This window comes from Camelus ferus, chromosome 5, assembly GCF_009834535.1.
Source record: "Camelus ferus isolate YT-003-E chromosome 5, BCGSAC_Cfer_1.0, whole genome shotgun sequence".
Classification (NCBI taxonomy): Eukaryota; Metazoa; Chordata; class Mammalia; order Artiodactyla; family Camelidae; genus Camelus; species Camelus ferus.
The window spans coordinates 17,579,931-17,607,058 of record NC_045700.1 but is presented as its reverse complement, the minus strand read 5'-3'; the positions used below and the strand labels follow the sequence as shown (position 1 = coordinate 17,607,058).

General features: G+C 41.5%; 1 protein-coding gene across 3 annotated transcripts in view; it reads left to right on the top strand.

Moving 5' to 3' along the window:
* LCT (lactase) overlaps positions 1 to 27,128 on the top strand; it is a 53,944-nt gene that overhangs the window by 5,380 nt on the left and 21,436 nt on the right. For all 3 annotated transcript variants that reach the window (XM_032479368.1, XM_032479369.1, XM_032479367.1), the window contains 8 exons: positions 6,824 to 6,903; positions 9,564 to 9,647; positions 11,193 to 11,295; positions 12,573 to 12,651; positions 15,876 to 16,599; positions 20,994 to 21,639; positions 23,915 to 25,465; positions 26,151 to 26,419. In XM_032479368.1, coding sequence (XP_032335259.1) covers positions 6,824 to 6,903; positions 9,564 to 9,647; positions 11,193 to 11,295; positions 12,573 to 12,651; positions 15,876 to 16,599; positions 20,994 to 21,639; positions 23,915 to 25,465; positions 26,151 to 26,419 — 3,536 coding nt within the window. The remainder of the gene's footprint in view (positions 1 to 6,823; positions 6,904 to 9,563; positions 9,648 to 11,192; positions 11,296 to 12,572; positions 12,652 to 15,875; positions 16,600 to 20,993; positions 21,640 to 23,914; positions 25,466 to 26,150; positions 26,420 to 27,128) is intronic.

The following is a 27,128-nucleotide window of genomic DNA, read 5'->3' as shown; positions in this document are numbered from 1 at the left end:
CAAACGTCCAGATAAAAACTCATCACAAATATTCATAGCAGCATTATTCATAATAACCAAAATGGAAACAACCCTAATGTCCATCAATTGATAGATAAACAAATGATGGCATATCCATACAATGGAATATTAGCTTTGAAAGGAATGAAATACTGATTATGCTACAACATGATAAACCTTGAAGACATTATGCTGAGTGAAAGAAGCTAGTCACAAAAGGCCACATATTGTATGATTTCATTTATATTAAATATCCAGAATAGGCAAATCATATTATAGAGACACTAAAGTAGATTAGTGATGTCTGGGGCTAGAAGAGAGAATGAATAGTGACTGCTTAATGGGTACGGGATTTCTTTGTGGGTGACTAAAATGTTCTGGATTAGTGGAGATGGCTGCACAACTTTGTAAATGTACTAAAGACCACTAAATTGTATACTTTAAAGGGATGAATTTTATGGTATATAAATTATATCAATTTTTTAATGTAAAAAGTATAAATTTCTATCTCATCTCCTATGTTCCCCCACCCCATCCCATGTTACCTTTATGCTAAATATTTCATTCATCTTTTATTATTCTATGGCTCTCCTGCATTTGGTGTCCATAATGACTTAAACGTACAAGGCCAAACATTTTAAATAAAAATATTTTAATTAGAGAAAGAGTGACATTGTAGCAAATAAATTTTAGCAAAAAAAACTCATCATGTTTAAAAAATGTTTAAAAATTAAATTCCCATTTACTACTGATTAGAAAATAAACAATGTGAAATGCAGTTCTGATTTTTGCCTAAAATTTTTTTATCAGGGTATGATTTACCTACAGGGAAATGCATAGATTATAATTTTACAGTTTGGTTAGTACTGACAAACACATCTGTGTAACCCATACCCTTATCAAAATATAAGACATTAATCAACACCTCTGAAAAGCTCTTTCCTGATCAATCATATCCTTTCCTAATCAATCCCAACCCCAGGATCTGATTTCTCTCAGCATAAACATGAATAGAGTTATACAGTACGTACTTTTTTTGTGTCTGTCTTATTTCATTCAACATAACGTTTGTGAGATTCATTCATTTTGTTGCTGTATTAGTAATTTGCTCCTTATTTCTTCTAAGTAGTAGTCTATTATGGATATACCACAGTAGAGGGGCATTTTGGCTATTTTTCCAGTTTTTATCTATTATAAATTAGTTGCTGTGCATGCTCTTGTACAAGTTTTGTGTGGACATACATTTTCACTTCTTTTGAATAAATACCTAGGAGTGGAATTGCTGGATCATAGGAAAGAAATGTATTTGATTTTCTAAGAAACTACTAGTTTCCCAAAGAAGTTGTTCCATTTTACACTCCTACTAGACATGTGTGAGAACTTCAGTGGCCTCACATCCTCACCAACATTTGGCATTCTCATCTTTTCTATTTTAGCCATTCCGATGGTATCTCATTGAAATTCCATTACTCTTTTAAAGTATAATTTCTGCCCCAAGTGCATATGTGCTTAAACAATAGAATCAATTTGGTTTGGTTTTGAGTGCTGTGAAGGAGTATTATCCTTTTTGTAGTCCTCTAGGATTTCCTTTTTTTTCAAACAAAATTGTTTCCAAGGCTTAATCACAGTGTTGAATATAGCTAGAGTACCTTCTTTTCACTGCTATATTGCATTTCATTTTGTGGCCATTCACATTTTATTAATTCATTCTCCTGCTTATGGACATTCTAATTATTTTCAAATTTTGCTATTATGAACATAGCTGTTATGAACATTTTTGCACATGTTTTTTTCTGTACATGTTCAAAAGTTTCACTTAAATTTTTACACAGGTGTAGACTAATTGGGAGTAATATGGATGTTTAATTTTGAGAGATAAATTAAATTGTTTTCCACTATGGTTGTACCAGTTTACTTTTCCTTGCGCAATATGTGAGTTCTTGTTGACCTTCTCCAACACTTGTAATTGCCAGACTTACAAATTTTTCCCAATCTATTAGATGCAAAAGTATTTCTTTATGATTTTATAAATCTGATTTCTGTTCAGGTTGAGCAGGCTTTCATATATTTACAAGCCATATTTATTTCCTCTTCTGTATAATTCCTGTTATATCTTTTATCCATTTGTGTATTGCCTTACTGGAGTTTTTTATATATTCTTAAATCTACTCTGTATCGGTTACTTATGATGACAATATTTTTCTACTTCTTGTCTTATATTTTCAATCTTTTTTTAAAATTTTTTTTGTGGGGGGAGGTAATTAGGTTTACTTATTTATTTATCTGTTTAGAGGAGGCACTGGGAATTGAACCCAGGACCTTGTGGATGCTAAGCAATCACCCTACCACTTGAGCTATAGCCTCCCCCCATATTTTCAATCTTTTTATGAAGTCTTTGATGAACAGAATTTATTACATTTTAACACAAACTTATGAGTTGGTTTTTTTTTTTTTTTTGGTTGATTTTTCTGGTATTTTTGGTACTTTTTACAAGTAGTTAAATTCAATTTTTCATTCTTTAGAATTTCTAGTTTCCAAATGTTTTCATCCATTTCCCCTCCCTGGTGAATCTCTGAGTTCTTAGGTAATTGTGTTATCTTTTCTAAACCCATTCTTTTGGAAGTCATTTTCTATCATTGCTATGATAGTTCTTAATGATTGAGGGATAATCATTTAAAAGTCAGAGATAATCTGAAAAACTGAGAACCATTCTTGGTTTGTAGAAGTTTTTTCCTTTTTAATCAAGACTTTGCAAATGAATATTACTTTTTAGAACAGTTTTAGATTTATAGGAAAATTGAGCAGACATGAGTTTCCATATGCCCCCTCGCTGAACCCAGTTCCACCTAATATGAACATTTTATATTATTGTGGGACATTCGTTACAATTAAAGAACCAATACTATATATTATTAACTAAACTCCATATTTTATTGCAATTTCCTTTGTATCTCCTGAATGTCCTTCTTCTACTCCAGGATCTCATCTGGATACCACATTACATTTAGTCGTCAAGTTTCTTTAGGCTATTCTGAGCTGTCACAGTTTATCAGATTTTCCTTGTGTTTGAAAACCTGATTGACAGTTTTGAGGAGTCCTGGCCAGGTATTTTGTATGATGCCTCTTTTTTTTAAGTTGTTTTATTGAGGTATAATTCACATATCGTGCAATTTACCCATTTAAAGTGTACAATTCAGTGAGTTTTAGTATATTCACAGATATGTGCAACCATCACCATGGTCAATTTTAGAACATTTTTACCACCTCGAAAAGAAATCTTGTACCCTTTAGCTATCATCTTCTCATCCCTGCATTTCCTTCCCCAATACCAGCCCTGAGCAATCACTAATTAACTTTCTGTCTTTATAGATTTCTCTGTTCTGGACATTTCATATGAATGGAGTAATATAATATGTGGTCTTTTATGACTGCCCCTATTGGGATTTGCTTGATGTTTTCCTCATGGGTAGACCAGGGTTATGGGTTTAGGGAAGGAAGATCACAGAATAAAGTGCCATTTTATCTCTTAGAAGAACTCAAACTCTTAGAAGAAAAAAAAAGGGGGGAAACCTTTACGGCATTGGATTTGTCAATGATTTTTTATCTATGACAGGAAAAGTATAAGCAACAAAAGATAAATAAATTAGACTTCATCAAAATTAAAAACTTTTGTGCATCAAAGGACACTATCAGCAGAGGGAAAAAGCAACCCACAGGATGGGAGAAAATATTTGCAAACTGTATGTTTGACAAGGGATTAATATCCAGAACATATAAAGAATTCCTAACTGAACAACAAAAGACAACCCCATTAAAAAATGGGCAAAGAACTTGAACTGACATTTCTGCAAAAAAGGTATGCAGATAGCCAATAAGTACATGAAAAGATGCTGTACATCAACAATCATTGGAGAATATAAATCAAAACCACAATGAGATATCACTTCACAACCGCTAGGATGGATTTTATTTTTAGAAAGCAGAAAATCCCAAGTGTTGATGAGGATAGATAGAAACTATAACACTCTGTGTTGCTGGCCAGGTTGTAAATGGTGTAGCCAATATGAAAAACAGTAGTTCCTCAAGAAATTAAACATAAAATTACCATATGACCTAAGACTTGTGGGTATATACCCAAAACAACTGAAAGCAGGGACTTGAACAGATATTTGTACACCCATTTTCATAGCAGCATTATTCACAATAGCCAATACATGGAAATAATCCAAATGCCCATGCAAGGATGAATGGATAAAATGTGCTATATACATACAATGGAATATTATTCATCTTTAAAAAGAAATGAATTTCTGACATATGTTATAACATGGATGAACCTAGAAGACATTATGCTAAGTGAAATAAGTGAGGCAGAAAAGGACAAACATTGTATGATTCCACCTATATGAGGGACCTAAAATAATCAAATTCACAGAGACAGAAAGTAGAATAATGGTTACCAGAGGCTGGGAGGAGAAGGAATGGGGAGATACTGTTCAAGGACACAAAGTTTCAGTTTGAAATGTTAGAAAAGTTTTGAGGGTGGATAGTGGTGATGGTTGCACAACAATGTGGATGTATTAAAGCCACTGAACTGTACACTTAAATTTTTAATGGTAAATTTTAAGTTATATGTATTTAACTTCAATTTTTGAAAAGTTTTTTTCTAATCTTTATGTGTGTTTTTAACTTCCTATTGATGTGTTCAATGATCTGCCATGGGAAGGATACAAAAGAATATTCTTGACAGATTTGGAGCGAGGGCAGGAAAGTGAACACCCCTCTCACAGGAAGAGTAGAGTTGCACACAACATCCTCCGCTTACACAACACTGGGACACAATCTAGGGCAACATTAGTAATCCCCACCCACCTCTTGAAGCATTGACACTGTCAGTTCAATACTGGCCAGATTATTTTTATTGAAGCACTTGGGGCAAAAAGGAGAGCATGGGAAGGGGCTATTTTGTGTGAACAACAGCAATGGTTTTTTTGAGTAGCAACTTCCCTTTGTGGTAGAAACAGAATTGAGCTTATATTTAGTGAAATCTAGTAGTGTCTGTGAGGGACATGAATTCACACAGTGCTATGCAGTGATTTTCTACGTGGGCTCGAAACAGTTAATTCTCAACCCACAGCCAATACTGATGTTGAGTTCTGTAGACAAGAACACCAACCTTTAACCATATTCAGCAAGAATTACAAGATAAATTATCTTAAGCTATAGCAATTACCTCCCCTATTTCAGTCCATAGAAAACATGAACTGCAAGATTAGAATGAAAATCTAATTTTGAGTGATCTGCATTTTACATTATTTTAAGAAGTATTTTTGTGCATGCACTGGAAACAGGTTGGAAAGTTTTTTTTTCTTTTTTTGTCAAGGGGAGTTTATTTTGTATGATATGAGAATTTCTGGAACTTCCGGTTCATTTGTTCACTCTAAAAACAGCTTGCAAAGTCAAATAGAAGTGATGTGTGAGTCAATTGTGCTTAGGGGTTAACTGTACTCTTGTGTCATGTCATTGATCTAGAGGTAAACTAAATTGTACATTTTGAAATGTTTAGTACAGGCTGAGATGTTCAATTTGTGCTGACGTGATGGAAATGTATAGAAGATGAAATGGCTCCACTGGGCACAATCATTGAATAACTGGAAAATAGTGTTATCTTATCAGAATGAGGATTAAATGTCTTGGAGTGATATTCACTGCTTAGAGGATTTCAAAGTTCCATTATACTTATTAAAATAAGCACTTTTGCAGTTGGCAGTGGTTGTTAGTGGTGGGGTCATTGGCTGGGGAAATCTTTCTCCTATATAAAATTTGGATATAGGAGAGAAGTCAGGCATATAGTCTTACAGCTTAAGTCCCAAACTCTGGTTTTATTCCGTGTTATTTACTGTTTCCAAAGCACAGCTCTGAGCACCTTCCCATGCACAAAGCCCCAAGCTTGCTATTTATTTGGAGGGACTAGAAAAATGTTTAAGTTTTGCTCCTCAAAGAGCAGACAGTACAGTGGGAGATAAAGACTCGTGCCTAAAAAGTTAGATGGCATTGCCAACAACTGAGGAATCCCAAGGTGGTAGCAGCATGTTTCAAATTGTGATCTGAGCACCGCTGCATCAGAGGCACCCAGGAAGCTTATTAAAAAGAACTTGTTCCTAGGCCCACCCCAGTTTGCTGACAAGCAGGGCAGGTGATTCTCATGCACTCAAGCTTGAGCACCACTGTTAAGTGATCAAATGTCAAAGCAAGTGGGCACAAGCTGCATATGTTTATATTTCCTTCATGTTCCCCTTAATGTGTGGTTAGGGTGGAATGAACGTTTGTACAGGAAATAAGGCTGGGTAACAGCAGTCCCCTGAGAGTACCCTGACTTTCAAAAGCCTCTCCCCACTTGGAACCCTTAGCTGTTTGTTTAAACCAATGGTTCCTAAGCTTTAGTGTGTATCAGAATCACCTGGAGAGCTTGTAAAGCACACAGAGGCCAAGGCTTATTAGGAACTCAGAAAGCAATTTTCTTCCGCCTTTCACATTGCATGGGGTTGGAGGAAGGAACTGCTTTTATTCTTCAAAAGACTTTACAAGTGCACTTCACGGTCCTGATTTGTATGAAATATCCTCTAAAGGGATAGTTTTTTGAGCCACCTTGTTTTCTAAAGCCTTTCAGCTAAGGTAAAATCACGTGAGTGATTTCTTCAGAAATCCTTTTTAAAGTTGTTGAACATGGTATAGAAAGGTCGACAGGAAATGAGTTCCGGAGCAGCTTCCGTGGTCACAACCTCCTTCCTGTCTCACCTGCAGCCCTTCTTGTTCGTTTCAGGGGGAAAGCTTTCTGTGGTCCTACGAGCTGAAGTGGTCTCCGAGCTCCTGCTAGAACCGTCCACATCTGCGCTTGCCAAGGTGACGATAGCCTGAAAAAATAGCACCCTTAACTTCTCAGGAAAGTCGGGATTTTCATTTTTAAAAAAAGACAGAAGTTTTATCTGTTGGCTTGACATTCTTATCAATGCCTCTTCTGAGTGTTATATGTTCTCTAGATTCGTAATTACTTTAAAACAATATCTTATTTGTTGTAGCCCCAGCTCTCACTTGGTTAAGTGTCAGCTTTTGCCTACACAAAGAAGTCAAATGCATCTGCTTGCTTTTTTTAGTAAAAGAGTTTATTAGAAGAGAGGTCAGTTTTCAGCAAAACAGATACTAGGGTAAAGTTTTTTTTGAAACAAATAATGTTCTCCCTAGAGTGCCATTCCTGGTTTCTACCTCCTCTAAATACAACTTTTAAACTATAATTTTAAAAAGAAAAATTAAAACATCTGAGAATTAAACAGCTTTGGCCCTTGTGAAGTTGACTGCTGGGCTGTGTGGAAAGCCCTCAGAAAAAACAACTGATTTCTGTAGTTGGGCAGCATTGACAGTGCTGTACAGATATCACGCTGCCCCTGGTGTCTGTGCTATGATGGAGGCCCCATATGTCAGGGTTCAGTCTTCAGATTAACCAGAAATTTAAAGTCCAGACATGATAAGATTTTGAATGACCAGCTCCCAGACTGATTGTATGGCCAGAATGCCATCTAAATTAATTTACAAGGAGCAATAACTGCTATCAGTTAACGAGCTTAGGAGACAAAAGTGCTTATTGGAAAATGTTTGTTAAGCAGTAGCCTTTGAACTGGTCTCCCTGCCCCAGTTGCTGCCCTGCAGTGCTTCTGGCTCACCTCCAAAAGCAGAGTTTTGCTCAGTTCCCTGCTGAGAAGCTACACTCCCCTAAATTGGTGCAGATTCCTCAGGGCCTTCCAGAGTGCTGCTAACTCAGGCTCTCTTGTTCTCTCTCTGGCATCACCTCCTTTTGTTCACAATGTGTATGTTATGCTTTCTGTCTGCTTTCCTCCATTCCCCACTTGAATTCCTTCCCATCCTCCTAGCCTTCCTCAAATCTCTTCCAACAAAATTCTACCCACTTTCAACAATCCATGTGAATATGTCTTCCATCAGAAGGCCTCTGTTAATAATACTCCCTCACTCAACCTGCTGTGGTCTCTCCCAGCTTGAAACTCTTAGCTATCTGTTTAGACCAGCAGTTTCCAAGCTTTAGTGTGTACCAGAATCACCTGGAGAGCTAGTAAAGACCACAGAAGCCAAGGCTTAATGTGGAAGGACAGCCCTGGGTCTTCATAGGGCTCCCAAGTTCCCAGGTGAGTCTAATCCCCACCTAGATTTGAGGACCACTGGTGTGGACTTTTCTTGTAGCACTTCTTTCTGCCTGTTCTTCATGTAATCGGTACATTTGCTAACGCTCTCTATCAAGTTGTAAGTGTCTGTGGCTCTTACTCATCTTTAAACCTGAATCTCTACCCACTGTACCCAGCACAGTGACTTTGAGGAGTATGAAATCAATAACCACTTGCTGTGTGGAACTGACAAAGCAAGAGCCGAGAGGGCAGAGGGGAGCAAGTGGGTGGAATGTTTCGTAAACACCAATGATAACTTGATTGGGAAAGCCATAGGGAGCCAGTGGAGGATCAGTTACCAAAGGTCACAGTGCACTGGGACGTCAGAAGATGCCATTATCCATGGTTTTTCTCCCGAGGGAACAGAGTGGGAGAAGACGAGCAATGATCTGGTCTTGTCAAGGACAGAAATGGCTTGCTGAGAAGGGCAGGAAAGGAATCACCATGGTATCTGTATATGTTTAGACTCTGAATCTGTAGTTTTTAGAGTATACGCAGGCCAGAGACAGGGTAGAGGTATATGTCCTTAATTGGAGCATGGGTGGGGATGTCCATGGACCATGAGAGCTGTGCTCTCGGATAATAGTACAAGCCTAGCCTAGTTGGAGTGGACTTTCAACTGTGGCCTGAAAGTAGCCAGTAACTATAGCCTACAATGAAAAAAAAAAACACTATACATAAAAATAGATTTTTTAAAAGTTTCTTTTGTATAGCACAGGGAACTATGCTCAATATTTTGTAATAACCTTTAATGGAAAAAATATGAAAACAAAAAATGTATGTACATGCAAGACTGGGACATTGTGCTATACACCAGAAATTGACACATTATAATTGACTATACTTCAATTAAAAAAAATCCAAGCCCCAGTAGGGTCTACAGAGATTACTAGGTGGCCTATGGGTGGCTAAGGGTTTCACTGACTCAGTCCTGAAAAGTGGAAGGGCCATGAGGGGGATGCTGCCCAGGGCAGTTCTGGCCTCTGACTCCTTTCCTAAGTGCTCACCCACTTTGTGGAAACTCACCATTTCTGGCATACAGTACTTCATGCATTCGCTCATTCATTCAATCATACGCATTTTTCTGAGCACTTCCTGTGTTCCAAGCACTTTGCTAAGTATGTACATGAAGTATTCCCCGCAATATATAGGCACACCCCACACAGATTCTCACTTTGTCCCCAGCTTTTCCTCATCCTGCTTTTCCCTTGGAAAATCCCACTTTGGAGTATTCCATTTAGTAGTAAGGGGAGAAAGAACGAAGAATACTTGGGAGCAGTTCTTTGTCTTGAAATTGCTTGTGGTCTGCTGACCTTATTTACTTACTTCCAGGATGCAGTCGACTTCCTCTCTCTTGATGTGTCTTATGCATGCCAAAGTGAAGCAAGTTTATTGCAGAAGCTGAGTAAATTGGAGGTAATTTGAGCCATTTTCCATATTGATGATGAATGGCAAAAGTTTCTGAGAGCATATTAGGCTTCAGCTGATGTGTAAACTGAACTTCTACCGAGAGTCCGTAGACTTACAGAGTTGCATTTGGGGAGATGTTCCACAGAAAGCATTGCTAGAGAACACTGGGAGATTAGACAGTCTCCCCTGGAAAGAATAATGAGGGTTGGCTTGTTAAGGTAAATATTTACATGAATCCTCTTCTCTCTTGTGTAGAAAGCTACTGAGAATCAAAAATCCAGCATTGATTCTGAGGTTTAAAAAGACATTTCTTGGATGGTGGTCATGTAAATATTTACTTTCACAAGCCAGCTCTCATAATCTGTCCATTCTCCCAAAAGCACCTGCATACCACTCTGTGAGCCTCAGCTACTGCTCTCCCGGCACACAGGTGTCTTAGGGCCTGAGGAGCCACAGCACATCTGAGGTTTTGAACCCTGCAGGAGGTGTATGTGGGGATTCCACATTCCCTTATCCGAAGAGGCTCTGCTCACCAGGGAATTCCCCACTCAGCAGAGGGCCCCTTCAGCTCTCCGGTCTTGTGATATCACAAGCCACCCCACTGAAGATTGGTATTTCAAGAAGGAGAAAACCCTCAGTTTCCTTAGAAACTGGACTCTTCTTCATTGACCCAGCACAGGGAAAGAACAAGGCTCTGTGGGTCACAGATCCTCTAACTGGTCTTGAGGGATACTCGGTTTCTCATAGCTTAGGGAATCTCATTGTCACAGGCAGCTCTGAGAAAATAAACTGGCTGGCCCCTTTTTTAGTAGTTGCTATTGGTATTTCTCAGTGGCCTTTAGCTACTCAGAGGAGGAAAAAGTTAGTGTAGGAAAAATGACCAAATCCAACTTCCCCAAAAAGATAACTAAGTGAAGTCAAACAACATGTCAGCCAAACAATGTTTCTTTTGACACTGAGATGGCTAGAAATGGGAGAAAAATTACACCTGCTTCAACTTCAATGAAGATAGCATCTTTTAAATTTTTTTATGGAAAATGTCAGACATGCCCAAATGTAGAAAGGAAAGTATAATGAAGCCATCCCCAGCTTCAAAAGCAATCAACTAGTAGCTGATCCTGTATCGTCTATACCCTACCTTCCCCTTCCCAAACCAATTTTTTTGAAGCAAACCCTAGACATTCATAAACATCGTGACAGTGGCATCTGATCAAACTTCCTGATCAGGGCCCCTGACATGAGCAGGCTGCACTGTTCCTGGTTGTAATGCTGTGCCTGGGTCTAGGAGGTGCCTTGTAGCCTGAGATGATGGCACAGATGAACCTGTCCCTTTGGTGGGGGTCGATGGGAAGAGTGGCCTATGTTGTTGAAAAGTGTAGGTTTTTCTCCCTCAAAATCTAGAGTTGGCTCCCTTTACTTACTGAGATAGCTAGCGGTCATTTCCAAAAACAGATTGAGTGTTGTGGATTCTCATCTTGAAAATCTGTCCCTATTAACAAAAAACTTACTCGAGATAGCTTCAGTTCACTCATTGACCTATATCATTTTCAGACTATTGAGCCAAAAGTGAAAGCTTTCATCTTCAGCCTGAAGCTCCAGGACTGCCTCTCCACGAGGGAGAACCCAGCAGAAATGCTCTTTAGCCTTCTCGAAGGTGAGCACACCGTCACTGGAGAAGCTGGGAGTGACATTTGGTGCACTGGCCTGTGGGATAGCTATCTTGAAATTCTGGGGTTCCAATGGGAGGAACAAACCGAGTAGGGCTAGTCTGAGAGCCCACCCCAGGTGGGTTTAGTGTCCATTGCCTTCTTATTGTTGGTCCTTTAACTCCCATTGACCCAAGAAAGGAAAGAGGTTCTGTACAAGGACACTAAGGATGCCTTGTGCTTATGGAAATTAAAACCATCAGGCCTCAGATGTCGGATGTAAACTTGGCAACTGCTCTGTGCCTGTTTGTCCCCTTTCATTACCCCTCCCTTTAAGGTCTCTCATCTCTGCCCCCTTGGCAGGGCTGCCTGTCTCCCCCCAGCTACCTTACTTTTGTTATTTCCCCGTTACCTGATCAAAACCTTTGAGTATAGGACCCACAACTCATGAACCATCTCCTCAGTGTCTCTTAGTTCACATTCTTGAGAATGAGTCTGATTGGTGGCCTGTACATCAGGAGATTGCTCCTGGTCCAGTCCAGTTAAGGGAAAGTTGGGGGGTCCACTAAAGCCTCAGGGACACTGCAGGAAAGGGCTAAGGGGCATGCTCCTAGGTGCCTTGGTATCCAGTCCAGTCTTCTTGTAAGATCAGAATATGGGAGAACTTGGTAGTCCCCTTTCTACCCCCTGTAATCTTGCTGAGCAGGCTTCACAGACCTCATGAACCATGTTCATGGATGCCACTTAATAAGACTCCCCCTGACTCATCTTTGATGGTATAACAACTTCTGTTCTTAAATTTCATCCCTTTCTAAGTGGTTAAAATGGTCAATTTTATGTTTATGTGTAGTTTACTACCATAAAAAAAAAATTCCACCCCCTTCTGATGTTTGAGTTCTTCTCAATCAATTGTTCTCTATGTTTGGTTTCCAGACAGGCATAACCTCACCTGGGAGTTTGTCAGACATTCACATTCTAGAGCCCACCTGAGATCAGAAACTCTGATCAGAAGCAGATCAAAAAATTTGGAGTGGGCCTAGCAGTCTGTGTTTAACAAGTTCTGCAGGTGATGCTGTTGCGTGTGGAAGCTGAGAACCATTGCTCTTAGCAAGGAGAAATCACTTCTGACCTCCTTAAATCCTTAGCCCATGGAATCTTCCAGAGAGGCTTGGAACCATTGCTTGGAGTTGGAGTGTGGCGTATAAGTGAGGAAAATTGTTCATGGCAGTCATGCATGTTGTTGGTTGGGCTTCAAGTAGAGTGAATTAAACTTCTTCTCTTACAGCCATAAGTAATAACCAAGTGCACACCATTGGGTTTGATATTAATACATTCCTGAGCTGTTCATCAAGTTCCAAGAAAAGGTAATGTTAGATTTCCTGTAGAACTATTAATGACTGATATTTGCAGAATACTCTATTGTACTTTCATTTGTGTAATCTTAAAGGACTGTTGTCATTCACCTCTCGGGCCAGTAAGTTCATTGTGGCCAGTCTAGAGATGAGGGATGAAGGCTCAGAGAGAAAGCAGGGAGCACCATCTCTGAGCCCCATGCGGTACTGACATTCTCACCAGTCATTCAGTCTCCTCTAGTTCACCCAAATGCACACAACTAGCAGAACTGGTGTTTGAACACCTGCCTTCCAGGTTAAGATCTTGCTGGAGACAGCATAAAATTGTGGAAGAGCCGGCTGGGTTAAGGATAGATCTGCCCATCCCTGAAGTTATAAGATCTGAGTAAGTAAGGTGAGTTGTCTGTACATTTTCTCACAGGAAATGTGAAACATCTTCCCCATGAGGGGACAGTGTAGATAGGAAAACCAGCTGTGCAGCAGGGCAGAAGCCTAACCAGCAGTTTCTCAGGACAAGGTTTTAAATTATTGCAGGGTTACAAATAATATCTTAGCACAAGACTAAAGTACCAAAATCTGTGACATAGCAAAAAAAGTAAGAGCAGATTTGAGGTCATCCCCACAACTATATCAGTCTCATGCCATCATGTTCCAATGTACTTTTCGAGTGAGTGAGAAAAGAATGATATGGAAGCCAATGCAGGGAGTTTCCCAGAACTCTTAGCACTCCATGGGGGTGTGTTACACGCCTTACTGTCACACATTGTGCATCAAGGAAGGACCAAGGACAGGGGCAGTCATTTGACTTCCCAGACCTTCAGCTAGAGCTCACCTCAGACATTTCTAGCACAGCTTGGTCCAAGATCATAAACTTCAGTTGCAACCACCTCTTTGTACTTTTCCTCTCCCAGCACTTGGCTGTCTTCAACCGTGTCCGCTTCTATTGTTCAGTTCTCTCAACTCCCTTCAAATCAGCAGTTCAGGTCACCAAACCACAAGTAGCTGCTACATGTCAGGCTTTGTGCTGGGAGTATGAACAGTGTGATGGGTAGGTAGGTCAGAACTGCTCCCTGACCACCCTTGGAATCAACTGGGCTGTGTCTTGAGAAAATAAAACTTAAGAGATCATAATAAAAGGGGCACCTGGAGAACACAGTGACTACAAAACCACAAGATGATGTGAAACACCAGCTCCAGGGTTTCCTCTCTAACACCCTGGCTTCGTGGTACATCACCTGAAGGAAAGGTCCAGCACTGGCTACTGTTAAACTGACAGCTTGGGGTCCTCACTCAGGTGAATGTTGATGGAGAACCTGCAGGGTGTGGGGGCAGGTAGAGGGGCATTCTGAGAGAACTGACAATGTTTTCTCATTGGAGAATTTTAGACCTCAGAGGTGTGACAGAGAGGCCCACCAATGACTCTGGCACCAGAGTGTGGTAGAGATATAGAGAAAGGAGAAAAAAAGCATTATCTGGGCTTCTCTGAGGCAGCTTAGGATAGGGGGCGAGGGGTACCTGGAAGGCTGGGCGTAGAGACTGAGGCTTCCTATGCTAAATCTCTTCCCAAGCTAGGTGATCCCAGGACTCCAAGACCTGTGTGACAAGTTCTGTTTTATCCAGGGGCAGTTTGTTTATTTCTCTTTTCATCCAAGCCAGGAGGACAGTTATAGTCAGAGGATTGAGTCAGAGCAGCTGAGTGAGCACCCCCTGTGTCCCTGTTGTGCTCAGAGTCATGCATCTGTTTTGGATAATCCACAACCATAGGTCACTACTTTTCTAGCAAATGTAGATGAGCTGATGCTTCATAAAACAGGAGGAGCTTAGGTTTAGAAGACCCTGGCTCCACTTCCATGGGAGGGAGTTCTTTCTGCAGCGTCCCTATCATTTCTACCAGTTCTGCGCTCTGGGCCAACCTTGTACAAGTGTCATCCCCTCTCCATATGATGGCCCTGAGACAGGGAGACGCTCTTGTACTGCACCCCCTCTGCCCATGTGTGTTCTTTTCTCCAGACCAAACACACCCACCTCTACCCACCCCTCCTCAAGGTTGCCCTCTGCTGGTGTAACTGCTAACATGTTATACAGTGCTTTCCAGCCTGCAGGACAGAACTCAGACAAAGCAATAAACATGGAAGGGCGGGAGGAAGGAAGAAGAGAGAAGGAGAGAAATAGACTAGAATTAAATAGAATATACCAGACTTCATTGTGTATGAGACTAGCATTTTTATGTTATGTTTTATTTCAGCTGTACTTATTTCTGTTAAGTTTATTTCAGATACATTAATTTCCGAAATAAAACATAACACATGTATGCATATAAATGTCTACACATCTACACACATATGTAGTGGTATCTGGTTAAAAGCACAGACTTTGTGCTCTACCATTTACAAGCTCTGTGATCAAGGAGAAGTTCTCATTTAAAAAAAAAAAACGCACGATGTAAGTTTGTTGACATAAATAAAACCTGGAGATGGACAGTCTAGAGTGGGTAAAATCATCAGGAATCCAGGGTCCTATCTTGTTGCTTTGTCATCCTTAATAAAACTTCTACCTCATTGTCCCGGATGGATGCTTGAGCTCCTACCATTATGGCCATGACCCAGGCAGCATGAAGAAGAAAGGAGGTGTAGCCATGGTTGATAATTAACTGGTAACGTAAGTAGAGCGATACCAGTAGTTCAGTTATTGAAATACTTCTGTGCCAGTTGGGAAATAGCTGCTGGCCCCTAATGCCCAGAAGTTACTCGTTTCTTTAAGTCTCAGTTTCCTCCTCTGTAGGATGAAGGTAAATCATGTAATACCTATCTCATACATTTATTTTGAAAATTAAATGAGATAATGTACATACATTTTTATCGCAGTGGCAACACAGAATGAAAAAACTCAATAAATGAAGATATTACTATTAGTTGTGTTTTATAAATATACATAAGAAGAAAAAGTTTCATCTGAGCTGAAGACAGTATTCAGGGGTGACCTAATACAGAGAACAGTAGCGTTGGTACAGTATTCTCACTCATGCAGGGTGATAATAACTCACCTAAGAAGGGGTAATAATCATTTTACCATCTACCAGCCACTTTCTGCCCGTGGCTTTGGGGATATGGCTTTTGACTCAGTGCTTCTGGAATGGTTACTGGTTTTACGTGTTTGCTATTCATCATTCTGGGGGCATTTGTAACTCAGAGTCATCACTTATTATGTCCCTTTATGTCACTTCACTCCCATGGCAGGTCTTGTTCTCTGATTGACAGCCTGGCCCTTCAGACTGCCCTGGAGCTAGACGTGGAGACAGCAGGAGACTCCTCGCCACCCCACTCAGCTTATCAGAGAGTCTGGGGAATGTTTGCTGACCAGTCCAAGGCAGAAAGGGATGCTTTCCTGCAGGATGTTTTCCCTGAAGACTTTCTCTGGGGCGTCTCCACAGGAGCCTTTAATGTGGAAGGAGGCTGGGCTGAGGATGGAAGAGGGGCAAGCGTCTGGGACAGTTTCAAGCACCAGAACACTGCCAAGGGCCAAGCAACGCCAGAGGTGACCAGTGACAGTTACCACAAGGTGGACACCGACGTTGCCCTGCTTCGAGGCCTCCGGGCCCAGGTCTACAAGTTCTCCATCTCCTGGTCCCGCATCTTCCCCACCGGGCAGGGGCACAGCCCCAACCTCCAGGGCGTCACTTACTACAACAAGCTAATTGACAGCCTGCTGGACTCACACATCGAGCCCATGGCCACACTGTTCCACTGGGACCTGCCTCAGGGCCTGCAGGATCGAGGCGGGTGGCAGAATGATAGTGTGGTGGACGCCTTCCTGGACTATGCGGCCTTCTGCTTCTCCACTTTTGGGGACCGTGTGAAGCTGTGGGTGACCTTCCACGAGCCGTGGGTGATGAGCTATGCAGGCTACGGCACTGGCCAACACGCGCCGGGCATCTCTGACCCAGGGGTGGCCTCTTTTAAGGTACGTCCCATCCTTGCAGTTCCTGCTTCCTGGAGGAGAAAGGACAGTTGGTTGGCAGACCATTATTTTACCTTACCATCAGCAAATCTTTCCTTTTTTTTCTTTAGAGGAAATCAGAGAGATGGAAGTAACCATAAATTGCCAATTACCTTATTTATCCAAACACTATGCTGGCACTTCACAAATTGTTACTACATCCTCAGAACGGCTCTGATAGATGAGGAAATTGGGGCTCCGGAGAAGAAACAATTTGGTCATGATGACGTAGCTAGTGGGTCAGCAGTTTGAAGCCAACATTTGAGCCCAAGTCTACTTGACTCCAAAGCAAGTTTTCCATGTCAGGACTCTTAATTGCAAGTGACAGAAAACCCAACCCAAACTGACTTAAGCAAGGAGGGAATTTCTGAGTTCAGGAAATTGAAGTCGGCTTTAGCTGATCAGAGTGGAGCTTAATCAGACCGCAGATGATGTTACCAGGACCCAAATTTACTTCTTTTCCTTTTCCCCTCATTGGCTTTATTCTTGGCCTACCTGGTAGCCAGATGGCCACAGTCCTTCTCTCATATTTTAAGACCAGCAGAAATCAGAAAAGTCAGGTTGCCTATGTTCTGGCATTCCCAGCAAAAGTCTCCCTGTGCTCCTGGTCTCTGCGTGGGTCACATGCCCATCCCTGAACCAATCAGGAGGTCTAGGCTAGGGAACCATGGGGCATTGATTGATTTCAGGCCAGGGACCAGCTCTACCCTTCAACACACTGGCTGAGAGATGGGAAAATTGGGAGGGGAAAAGGTGGTTTTTCCTCAGAGTATTACTTCAACAAGATGGGATGTATATCCTGAAGACAATATTTTAAAAAAATTTTTTTATTGAAGTACAGTCAGCTTACAATGTTGTGTTAATTTCTGGTGTGCAGCCTACTGATTCAGCTATACATATATATATATTACTTTTTATATTCTTTTTCATTATAGGCTATTATAAGGTATTAAATATAGTTCCCTATGTTATACAGGAGGAACTTATTGTCTATCTATTTTCTATACAGTAGTTAGTATCTCCATATCCCAAACTCCCAATTTATCCCTCCATACCTCCTTTCCCCCCAGTAACCATCAGTTTGTTTTCTATATCTGTGACTCTTTTTCTTTTTTGTAAGTAAGTTCCCTTGTGTCATTTTTTTAGATTTCGCATTTAAGTGATATCATATGTTATTTTTCTTTCTCTTTCTGGCTTCACTTAATATGACAATCTCCAGGTCTATCCATATGCTGCAAATGGCATTATTTTATTCTGTTTTATGGCTGAGTAGTATTCCATTGCATACATATATCACAACTTCTTTATCCAATCATCTGCTGATGGACAGTTAGGTTACTTCCATGTCTTGGCTGTTGTAAATAGTGCTGCTATGGGATACATGTATCTTTTCAAATTAGAATTTTCTCCCCATATATGCCCAGAAGTGGGTTTGCTGGATCATAGGGTAAGTCTGTTTTTAGTTTTTTAAGGAATCTCCATAGTGTTTCCCATAATGGCTGCACAAAACTACATTCCTACCAGCAGTGTAGGAGGATTCCCTTTTCTTCACACCTTCTCCAGCATTTATCCTTTGTGAACTTTTTAATGATGGCCATTCTGACTGGTGTGAGATGATACCTCATTGTAATTTTGATTTGCATTTCTTGGATAATTAGCAATATCGAGCATCTTTTCATGTGCCTATTGGCCATCTGTATGTGTTCACTGGAGAAATATCTGCGTAGGTCTTCTGCCCATTTTTTTGATTAGGTTGTTTGCTTTTTTGTTATTGAGTTGTATGAGCTGTTTGTATATTCTGGAAATTAAGCCCTTGTCAGTCACATCATTTGCAAATATTTTCTTCCATTCCATTGGCTGTCTTTTTGTTTATAGTTTCCTTTTTTGTTGTGCAAAAACTTATAAGTTTAATTAGGTCCCATTTGTTTATTTTTGCTTTTATTTCTATTGTCTTGGTAGACTACCCTAGGAGAACATTGCTAAGATTTATGTCAGAGATGTTTTTCCTATGTTTTCTTCTATGAGGTTTATAGTGTCTTGTCTTACACAAAAATATACTCAAAATGGCCTAAAGACTTAAATGTATGGTGTGAGGAAGTGTTCTAACTTCCGAAGACAATATTTTAAATGGCTTGATATGGGTCCTTTCCATCATTTTTCTTTTTATTCAAAATCTCCCAGAAAGCCTACCAGCTTCCCTGGCAACATTCTTCAGGACAGACATGTTAGTCTGGCTTTGCCCTGCTACCTTTTGGGTTTGCTTCTGTTTTGAAATGAGTATTCACTGTGCTGCAGGCTAGATGTTAAGTGCCCTCAAGACATCAGAACCTTTTGAGGGAGATGATACACACATTAGAAAATTAGAGAACAATTCAAAATACTCTCAATTAGAGTGAGCTGGGATGCTATGAATAAATGACTCAATGAAATGCCAAACTATAGCCCTTAAGTCAAGGCTGTATTCTGCTGTTGTTCAGCAAGTGATCTTACTCAAGGAGAGGGAGAACACTTCTGAAAATAGAAGGTTTGAACATTTCTGTTTGTCTCCTTGTTGTAAAGCTCATCCCAACCTTTTCTCCATAGGCTTCTTATCCCTATAACTGTGGCTCCTGAGATTTTTCTGGAGACTTTGATGACAAAGTCCACCTCACTAATCTCTTTTAATTCTTGCTTTTATTTGTAAGTAGAAAATAATACTCTTAAGGCAAATTTCAAAGAAAAGATCTCTCTCATAAATCTACCAGTATTTCCTTCCAGTCGTGGCTTCCTTGCATTCATGCTGCTGTCACTGTGTGCACTCAGTTTAGTGCCCTTGTTTTTTAATAGACTTGATTTTTTTTGAGTAGTTTCAGGTTCACAGAAAAATTGAACAGAAGATATTGAGATTTCCCATTTACTCCACACCCCAACACATGCATAACCTCTCCCATTATTGACATCCCCCACCTGTGTGGCACATTTGTTACGATCAGTGAATCTGCACTGACACATTATCACCCTAGTGCCCATTTTTCACTTGGCATGTCGTTAACCCTTTTCCACGTGATTACATGGTCATGGTGATTGTTTATGGTTGTCTAGTACTCCACTTAGCACCTTGTCTGACACTGATGAGCTCAGAAGGAAAGTGTTCCAGCTTTTTGGAAAGGAGCGCAGGTTGCTCTTGGAGGTTAGGAGCCAGTTAAGGACTAACATATGGGACACAAGAAGCAGTCAGGAATTCTCTTCCTGGGAAATATTTTGTATGAAATTTTTCAAACATAGGTGTCATCTTCAGATGATAGAAGGGAAAAGAAAGGGAGCTAAGTGGTAGCAAGCCCCCTCCTACACTCCAAGATTCTGCTCTGTGCTCTATGTACACAATCAGATTTAATCCTTTTAGATGGATCCGTAATTACCCACTTCCTGCAGACAATGAAGCTGCGGTTGAGAGACAAGATGGTTTGAGTTTACTGAGCATGTTACTGACAGAGTCAAGATTTAAATCTTGGCTTGTTTTACTCCAGACACCCTACTTTTGCCCAGTTTCTCATGGTGCTCCACCAAGGAGAGATGTTGACTTTTATAAGACATGAGTTAAGTCTACAAACAGATCCTGGTTGTGGTTTCTCTTCCTGGATTTCATTAACTAGAAAAGATAACAGATAGGTTAGAAAGAATTGTCCTCTCCTTTGTGTGTTAACTAAAATGATTCCCGCTGCCAGTTGGTTGTTGACTAGTTAGTCAATAAGAACTTACTGAGGACAAAGGCAGAATAGCAGGCCTGAGGTCAGACTATCTGTGTTCTCCTCCTCTCTGAAATCTTGTGTTCCTCATCTGTATCATGATAATGATTGCACTTGCCACATAAGTGAGGATCACATGAGAGAAGTCATTAACAGCTGTTATTGTTAATGTGGTTGTGATGCTGTTGCTATTGACCTGGTGATGGTGGTGTTGACTTGTTGACAGTGTTGTGGACGTTGTTGACATTGTTGCTGTTGACTTGTTGAAGCTATTGTCCACATTGTTGATGTTGCTGGCACTGGTATTGATATTGTTTTTGATGTCAACATTGCCCATGTTGTCACCTTGTTTACATTGTTAGCATCATCATCTTAACATCTTGTTGGTGTTGTTGACTTGTTGATGTTCTATTGATTTGTTGACATTGGTGTTAATTTGCTGGTGACTTGATGACATTGTTGATATTAGTGTTGATGTTATTGATGTTGACATTGTCAGCCTTACTACTGTTATTAACTTGCTACCATTATTGACCTTGGTGTTAACTTGCTGACATTATTGTTGACTTGTTAATGGCTTGTGGAGCTGTTGTTGTCACTAAGACCTGTTTTTCATTCTTTCTTCCTCATAAGGTGACTCACTTGGTTCTCAAGGCTCATGCCAGAGCTTGGCACCACTACAACAGCCACCATCGCCCACAGCAGCAGGGGCGTGTAGGCATTGTACTGAATTCAGACTGGGCAGAACCCCTGTCCCCAGAGAGGCCCGAGGACCTGAGAGCTTCAGAACGCTTCCTGCAATTCATGCTAGGCTGGTTTGCACACCCCATCTTTGTGGACGGAGACTACCCAGCAGCCCTGAGGGCCCAGATCCAAGAGCTGAACAAACAGTGCCCCAGTCCTGTGGCCCAGCTTCCTGAGTTTACTGAGGCAGAGAAGCAGCTCCTGAAAGGCTCTGCTGATTTCCTGGGTCTGTCCCATTACACATCTCGCCTCATCAGCAAGACTCAACAAGATACCTGCATCCCCAGCTATGATACCATCGGAGGCTTCTCCCAACACGTGGACCCTTCATGGCCCCAGACTGCATCCCCTTGGATTCGTGTGGTGCCCTGGGGTATAAGGAGGCTGCTGCAGTTTGTATCCTTGGAATACACAAGAGGGAAAGTTCCAATCTACCTGGCTGGGAATGGCATGCCCATAGGGGAAAGTGAAGATCTCTTCAATGATTCCTTGAGAGTCAACTACTTCAACCAGTACATCAACGAAGTGCTGAAGGGTAGGAACATAGATATGCTAGTGATTGGAACATGGGTTCTTCATCAAGTCTTCAGAGTTTTGTTTTATAGGACAAAGATGATTTCCCAAGGAAATGAAGCCAAAAAGTACTGTTGGTAGTAATAGCGTGAGTCCTTCACATCAGCCTCCTGTCTCCCTCAGAGGCTTCGGGTTTTTGTTTTTATATTCCTATTCCCTAGAATGCCCTCTTCCTCACTCTGCCCATCTGAGTCCTATTCATTCATTAAGCCTTATCATCTTTTAATGCATTTATTTCATAAGTTTATTGAATGCCCATTGCATGCCAGACATTGTACAAGAGAGTAGAAGTACAATATGGAACAAACACCATCTTTTCCCAGAGGGGACTCAGGCTACAGAGGGACCCAGACAGAAAAGTGCTGTATAGGGTGATGATGGCTTTACAGGATGGCATGAGGATGCTTAGGATAGGACTCTAGCCCGTTAGATCTGCCCTCGTTGCTCCAGCCACATTGATCTTCATGTCCTTTAACTGGCTATAAAATGTACATTCCCTTCATTCACTTTGAACCGCTTAATACATATCTACAGTCTCATTTTTACCTAGCATACTGTTTTATGTATCTTTTTGTTCCAAGTAAAGAATAGCAGCAAATAGATTTTATCTTATATGTCTGTCCTAATCATTTGATAGTGGCTAGTTGTCTGCCTAGAGGGCTAAGTTTAGATTTCAAGGCCTTGTCTAGATTCAAAGAGAAAAAGTTAGTAAGTGTGGTGTGTGCCCTGGGCACTGCAGTGAGGAGTGGAGGCCTACTCTAGGATTACTATTTGTGAGGTTAGACACCCTCTTACACTTCGCATGTACTCTTCTCAGCATCAAGGAATCCCTTTAAGACATTATTTCAAGTGATCCTTGAAACCGCCTTGTGCAGTAAATAGAAACAGATATTATCTTCATGGACAACTGTGAATTGCTCTGAGAGATTAAATGATGATGATTAAACATCCAGTGAGTGGAACCATAGGCCTTTCTGTTCCTGGCTCAGCTCTTCACTCTACCCCATACCTATGAGGCTTTATTCATCTTTATGATCCCAGAGCCTAACACAGCCTGGGACAAAGTAGGTGCTTACTAAATTATTTACTGAGTGAATGAGCAACGTTACCTGCCTCTTAATACAATCATGCACAGCCATTGCTTTGATTCTTGATTGACTCATTGGACCATTTTTAATTCTCTCACAGTTCTGAAGGCCAGAAGTTCAAAATCAAGGTGTCACCAGGGATATTCTCCATCCAAAGGCTCCAAAGGAGAATCTTTCCTTGCCTCTTCCAGCTTCTGTGGCTTCATGCCTTCCTTGGCTGTGGTTGCATCACTCCAATCTCTGCCTTCATCTTCACATGGTCTTCTCCTCTATGTCTTTTATGAAGACGATTGTCATTGGATTTAGTGCCCACCTGGTTAATCCAGGACAATCTCGTTTTGAGATCCTTAATTTAATTGCATCTGTGAAAACCCTTTTCCCAAATAAGGCTATGTTCACTGGCATCAGGGTTTAGGATTTGGATCTAACTTTTTGGGGACCACCTTTTAAGCTATTGTATAAGGAAATACATTTCTTTAGGCTTTATTTCTCTTAAAAAGGAGTGTGTGATTATTTTATGTCAATATTGCTACAATAAGAAAAAAACAAAAGCACTCTTTTTAAGAAAATGATTTATATACTTTATATTGTATTTTATTATATTATGTATTTTATATTTTGCATTAAACCAAGTTCTGATTCTAGCAGACAGGGCATATTTTCTTTTTTATTTATTTTAAGGCAGGATGTGCCTTTGGATTGAGATTTATGGCCTGACATGTTGTCAGGGGTTTGTGGCTTTTCCTTTTATGCTTTATGAGGAAGAAAAAGGGTTAATATTTTGAGGGTAATCCAAGTCACCCCCAAAATTTTTATGTCAAAAGGAAAATCTTTAAAAAGCAACATCAGCCCCTTTGCAACTATGTAATCATTTCAGATCCCAATCAATCCTTGCTTAACAAGTACCCTTACTTCCTGCCAGCTCCAGTCCTAATTCTTGACAAACAATTTATGCAACCTTGCAGGGTTTGTCTTTACAAGCCTCCCCCTATTTTGTAGCAGAACACAATTCAGGTGCTTCTTGAATATGTGTCTCCTGGGCTGTAGTCCTAACAAACCCCAAATAAACATCTCTAAGTTAAAAATAATTAAAAAGCAACACTAGTAAGAGAGACTTTAAACCAATCCCAATGTTGTTTTTCTCCACAGCTGTCAAAGAGGACTCGGTGGATGTTCGATCCTACATCGCTCGTTCCCTCATCGATGGCTTCGAAGGCCCCTCTGGGTACAGCCAGAGGTTTGGGCTGTACCATATCAACTTCAAGGACAGCAGCAGGCCAAGGACCCCCAGGAAATCTGCCTACTTTTTCACCAGCATGATCGAAAAGAACGGTTTCCTTACCAAGGTAGTAAAAAGACTGCCATCACCCAGTGTAGCAAACGTTCCTCGGAAAATCAGAGCCTTCAATTTTCCGTCCGAGGTGCCCTCCAAGGCTAAAGTAGTTTGGGAAAAGTTCTCCAACCAGCCCAAATTTGAAAGGGACTTGTTCTACCACGGCACATTCCGGGATGACTTTCTGTGGGGGGTGTCCTCATCAGCCTATCAGATTGAAGGAGCTTGGGATGCTGACGGCAAAGGCCCCAGCATCTGGGATAACTATACCCACACACCAGGGAGCAACGTGAAAGACAATGCCACTGGAGATGTAGCCTGTGACAGCTATCACCAACTGGATGCTGATCTGAATATGCTTCGAGGTTTAAAGGTGAAGGCCTATCGCTTCTCCATCGCCTGGTCTCGGATTTTCCCAACTGGGAGAAACAGTTCTGTCAACACACATGGTGTTGATTATTACAACAGGCTGATCGATGGCTTGGTGGCAAGCAACATCTCTCCCATGGTGACACTGTTCCACTGGGACCTGCCCCAGGCCCTCCAGGATATTGGAGGCTGGGAGAATCCTTCCTTGATTGAGTTATTTAACAGCTATGCAGACTTTTGTTTCCAAACCTTTGGTGACAGAGTTAAGTTCTGGATGACTTTTAATGAGCCCACGTACCAGGCATGGATGGGGTATGGCTCAGGGGATTTTCCCCCAAATGTGAAGGACCCAGGCTGGGCACCTTACAGGATTGGCCATGCAATCCTCAAAGCTCATGCCACAGTCTATCACACTTATGATGAGAAATACAGGCAAGAGCAGAAGGGGGTCATCTCTTTGAGCCTCAGTACACACTGGGCAGAGCCCGAGTCACCAGGGGTCCTCAGGGACGTGGAGGCAGCTGACCGAATGCTGCAGTTCTCACTGGGCTGGTTTGCCCACCCCATTTTCCGAAATGGAGACTATCCTGATGCCATGAAGTGGAAAGTGGGGAACAGGAGTGAACTACAGCACTTAGCCACCTCCCGCCTGCCCAGCTTCACTGAGGAAGAGAAGAGATACATCAGGGCTACGGCCGATGTGTTCTGCCTCAACACCTACTCCTCCAGAATTGTGCAGTATGCAACACCCAGCTTAAACCCACCCTCCTACGAAGACGACCAGGAGATGACCCAGAAGGAGGACACCTCCTGGCCTTCCACAGCACTAAACAGAGCTGCATCCTGGGGGATGCGAAGACTGCTCAACTGGATCAAGGAAGAGTATGGTGACATCCCTATTTACATCACTGAAAATGGAGCAGGGCTGACCGAGCCTGACCTGGAAGATACCAATAGGATATTTTACCACAAAACCTATATCAATGAAGCTTTGAAAGGTATGTGAGGGTTCATGTCCCCCTTACAAAATCTTCCAGTATCCATATGTCATGTGCCTGAAATGGTTTGACAGAGTGGATAACAAACCATTAACAAGTCTCTCTTTCATACCCTGATTCCGTAATTCTTTCCCTTTCTGGGGTTACATATGCCTTTGGGATTCTGAAAAAAAAAAGGCTTGTTCATCTCCCCAAGTGTACACACAGAGTCCCACAAGAGTATTTTCACAGGTCCATTCATTCATTATTGAGCAACTACTATGTGACAAGTTCTATCCTAAGTGCTGGGGACATAGCAGTGAACAATACAAATAATTTTCTGCTGACATGGAGCTTATATTCCTGTGGGTCCCATGCAACCCAGAGCAATAAACTCTTCTCTAATTCACATTTCTTTGTTTAATTTCTAAAGTGGGTTGAGATTCTTGAATTTCAGAGATGTCCCTTTACCCCAGCAAAACAATTTGCTTTTGCAAAGATCAGTCATTAGTACTTGCTATGGGGGCATCAGTGTTCACAACAAGAAAGAGAGAAGGTGATCTGCCTTTTAGGGCACTCGTTACTGTGTGTACAGGTTGATGGTTGAGGACTACATGAACCGAGGAGCCAGACTGTGGCTGGGCTTCTTGGGATCCCGCCCCTCCATGTGTAAAGCTCTCCTCTGCTCCCTCTGGAATGTTCCCAGCCTACAGGCTTGACGGTGTCGACATTCGAGGATATGCTGCATGGTCTCTGATGGACAACTTTGAGTGGCTGAATGGCTACACAGTCAAGTTTGGATTGCACCATGTTGATTTCAATAACGTGAATAGGCCTCGCACAGCAAGAGCCTCTGCCAGATACTACAGGGAGGTAATCACCAACAACGGCATGCCGCTGTCCAAGGAAGACGAGTTTCTATATGGACAGTTTCCCAAGGGCTTCATCTGGAGTGCGGCTACTGCTGCATATCAGGTGAGGAGTGGAGGGCAGTTCAACATCTACTGCATACCTACTGTGTGCCAGGCTCTGGGCTCAGGGCTGGGGAGCCAGGCGGGAGCAGAGGATTTTCATGGACCTGCAGGCGGGAAGTATGGGTGCCTTGAGGAGAGTCTGGGAGGCCCTCTTCCCAGACAGCCTGACTTCTTCACATGCCCAGATTCAGGTAGACCAGCGCAGTTACAAGAGTTGTGCTGAGATGGGTGGTAACAGGTGGAGCCTGGCAGAAACATTTAGGCAAAGATATGCAAATATGAAGATTCTCTGCTGGACACCTTTATTTCTTACCTAGCCTCTTCCAAGCAGACAATTTGGTCAAAATGGCTATCACGTGGGCATGAGCTTTTTCTGATGTCCTAACATCATACCGTTACCTTATCTGTGCTAAATGAAGCTCACTGATGCAGAAAATATGAGGATTTAGTTTTCCTCAGAAAAATGAAAGCTAAAAAATGAAGAGTGATTTGCCCAGGCAGTTAGTGGGTGGGACCCTGCTTTACATCTGCTGCCTCCACTTATTTTCTTTGTTCCAGGAGTGGGGGCTCTATATGCTTAGTGTGGAACCTGGGCAGTAGTCAGTGGTGTGAGCCTACCTGACCCTGACTCTGGACTTCTTAGCCCTTGGATTTTTTCCTAGGTGACCATAGCTGCCTGTAATATTTCTGAGGAAGGTGAGGGTGACTAC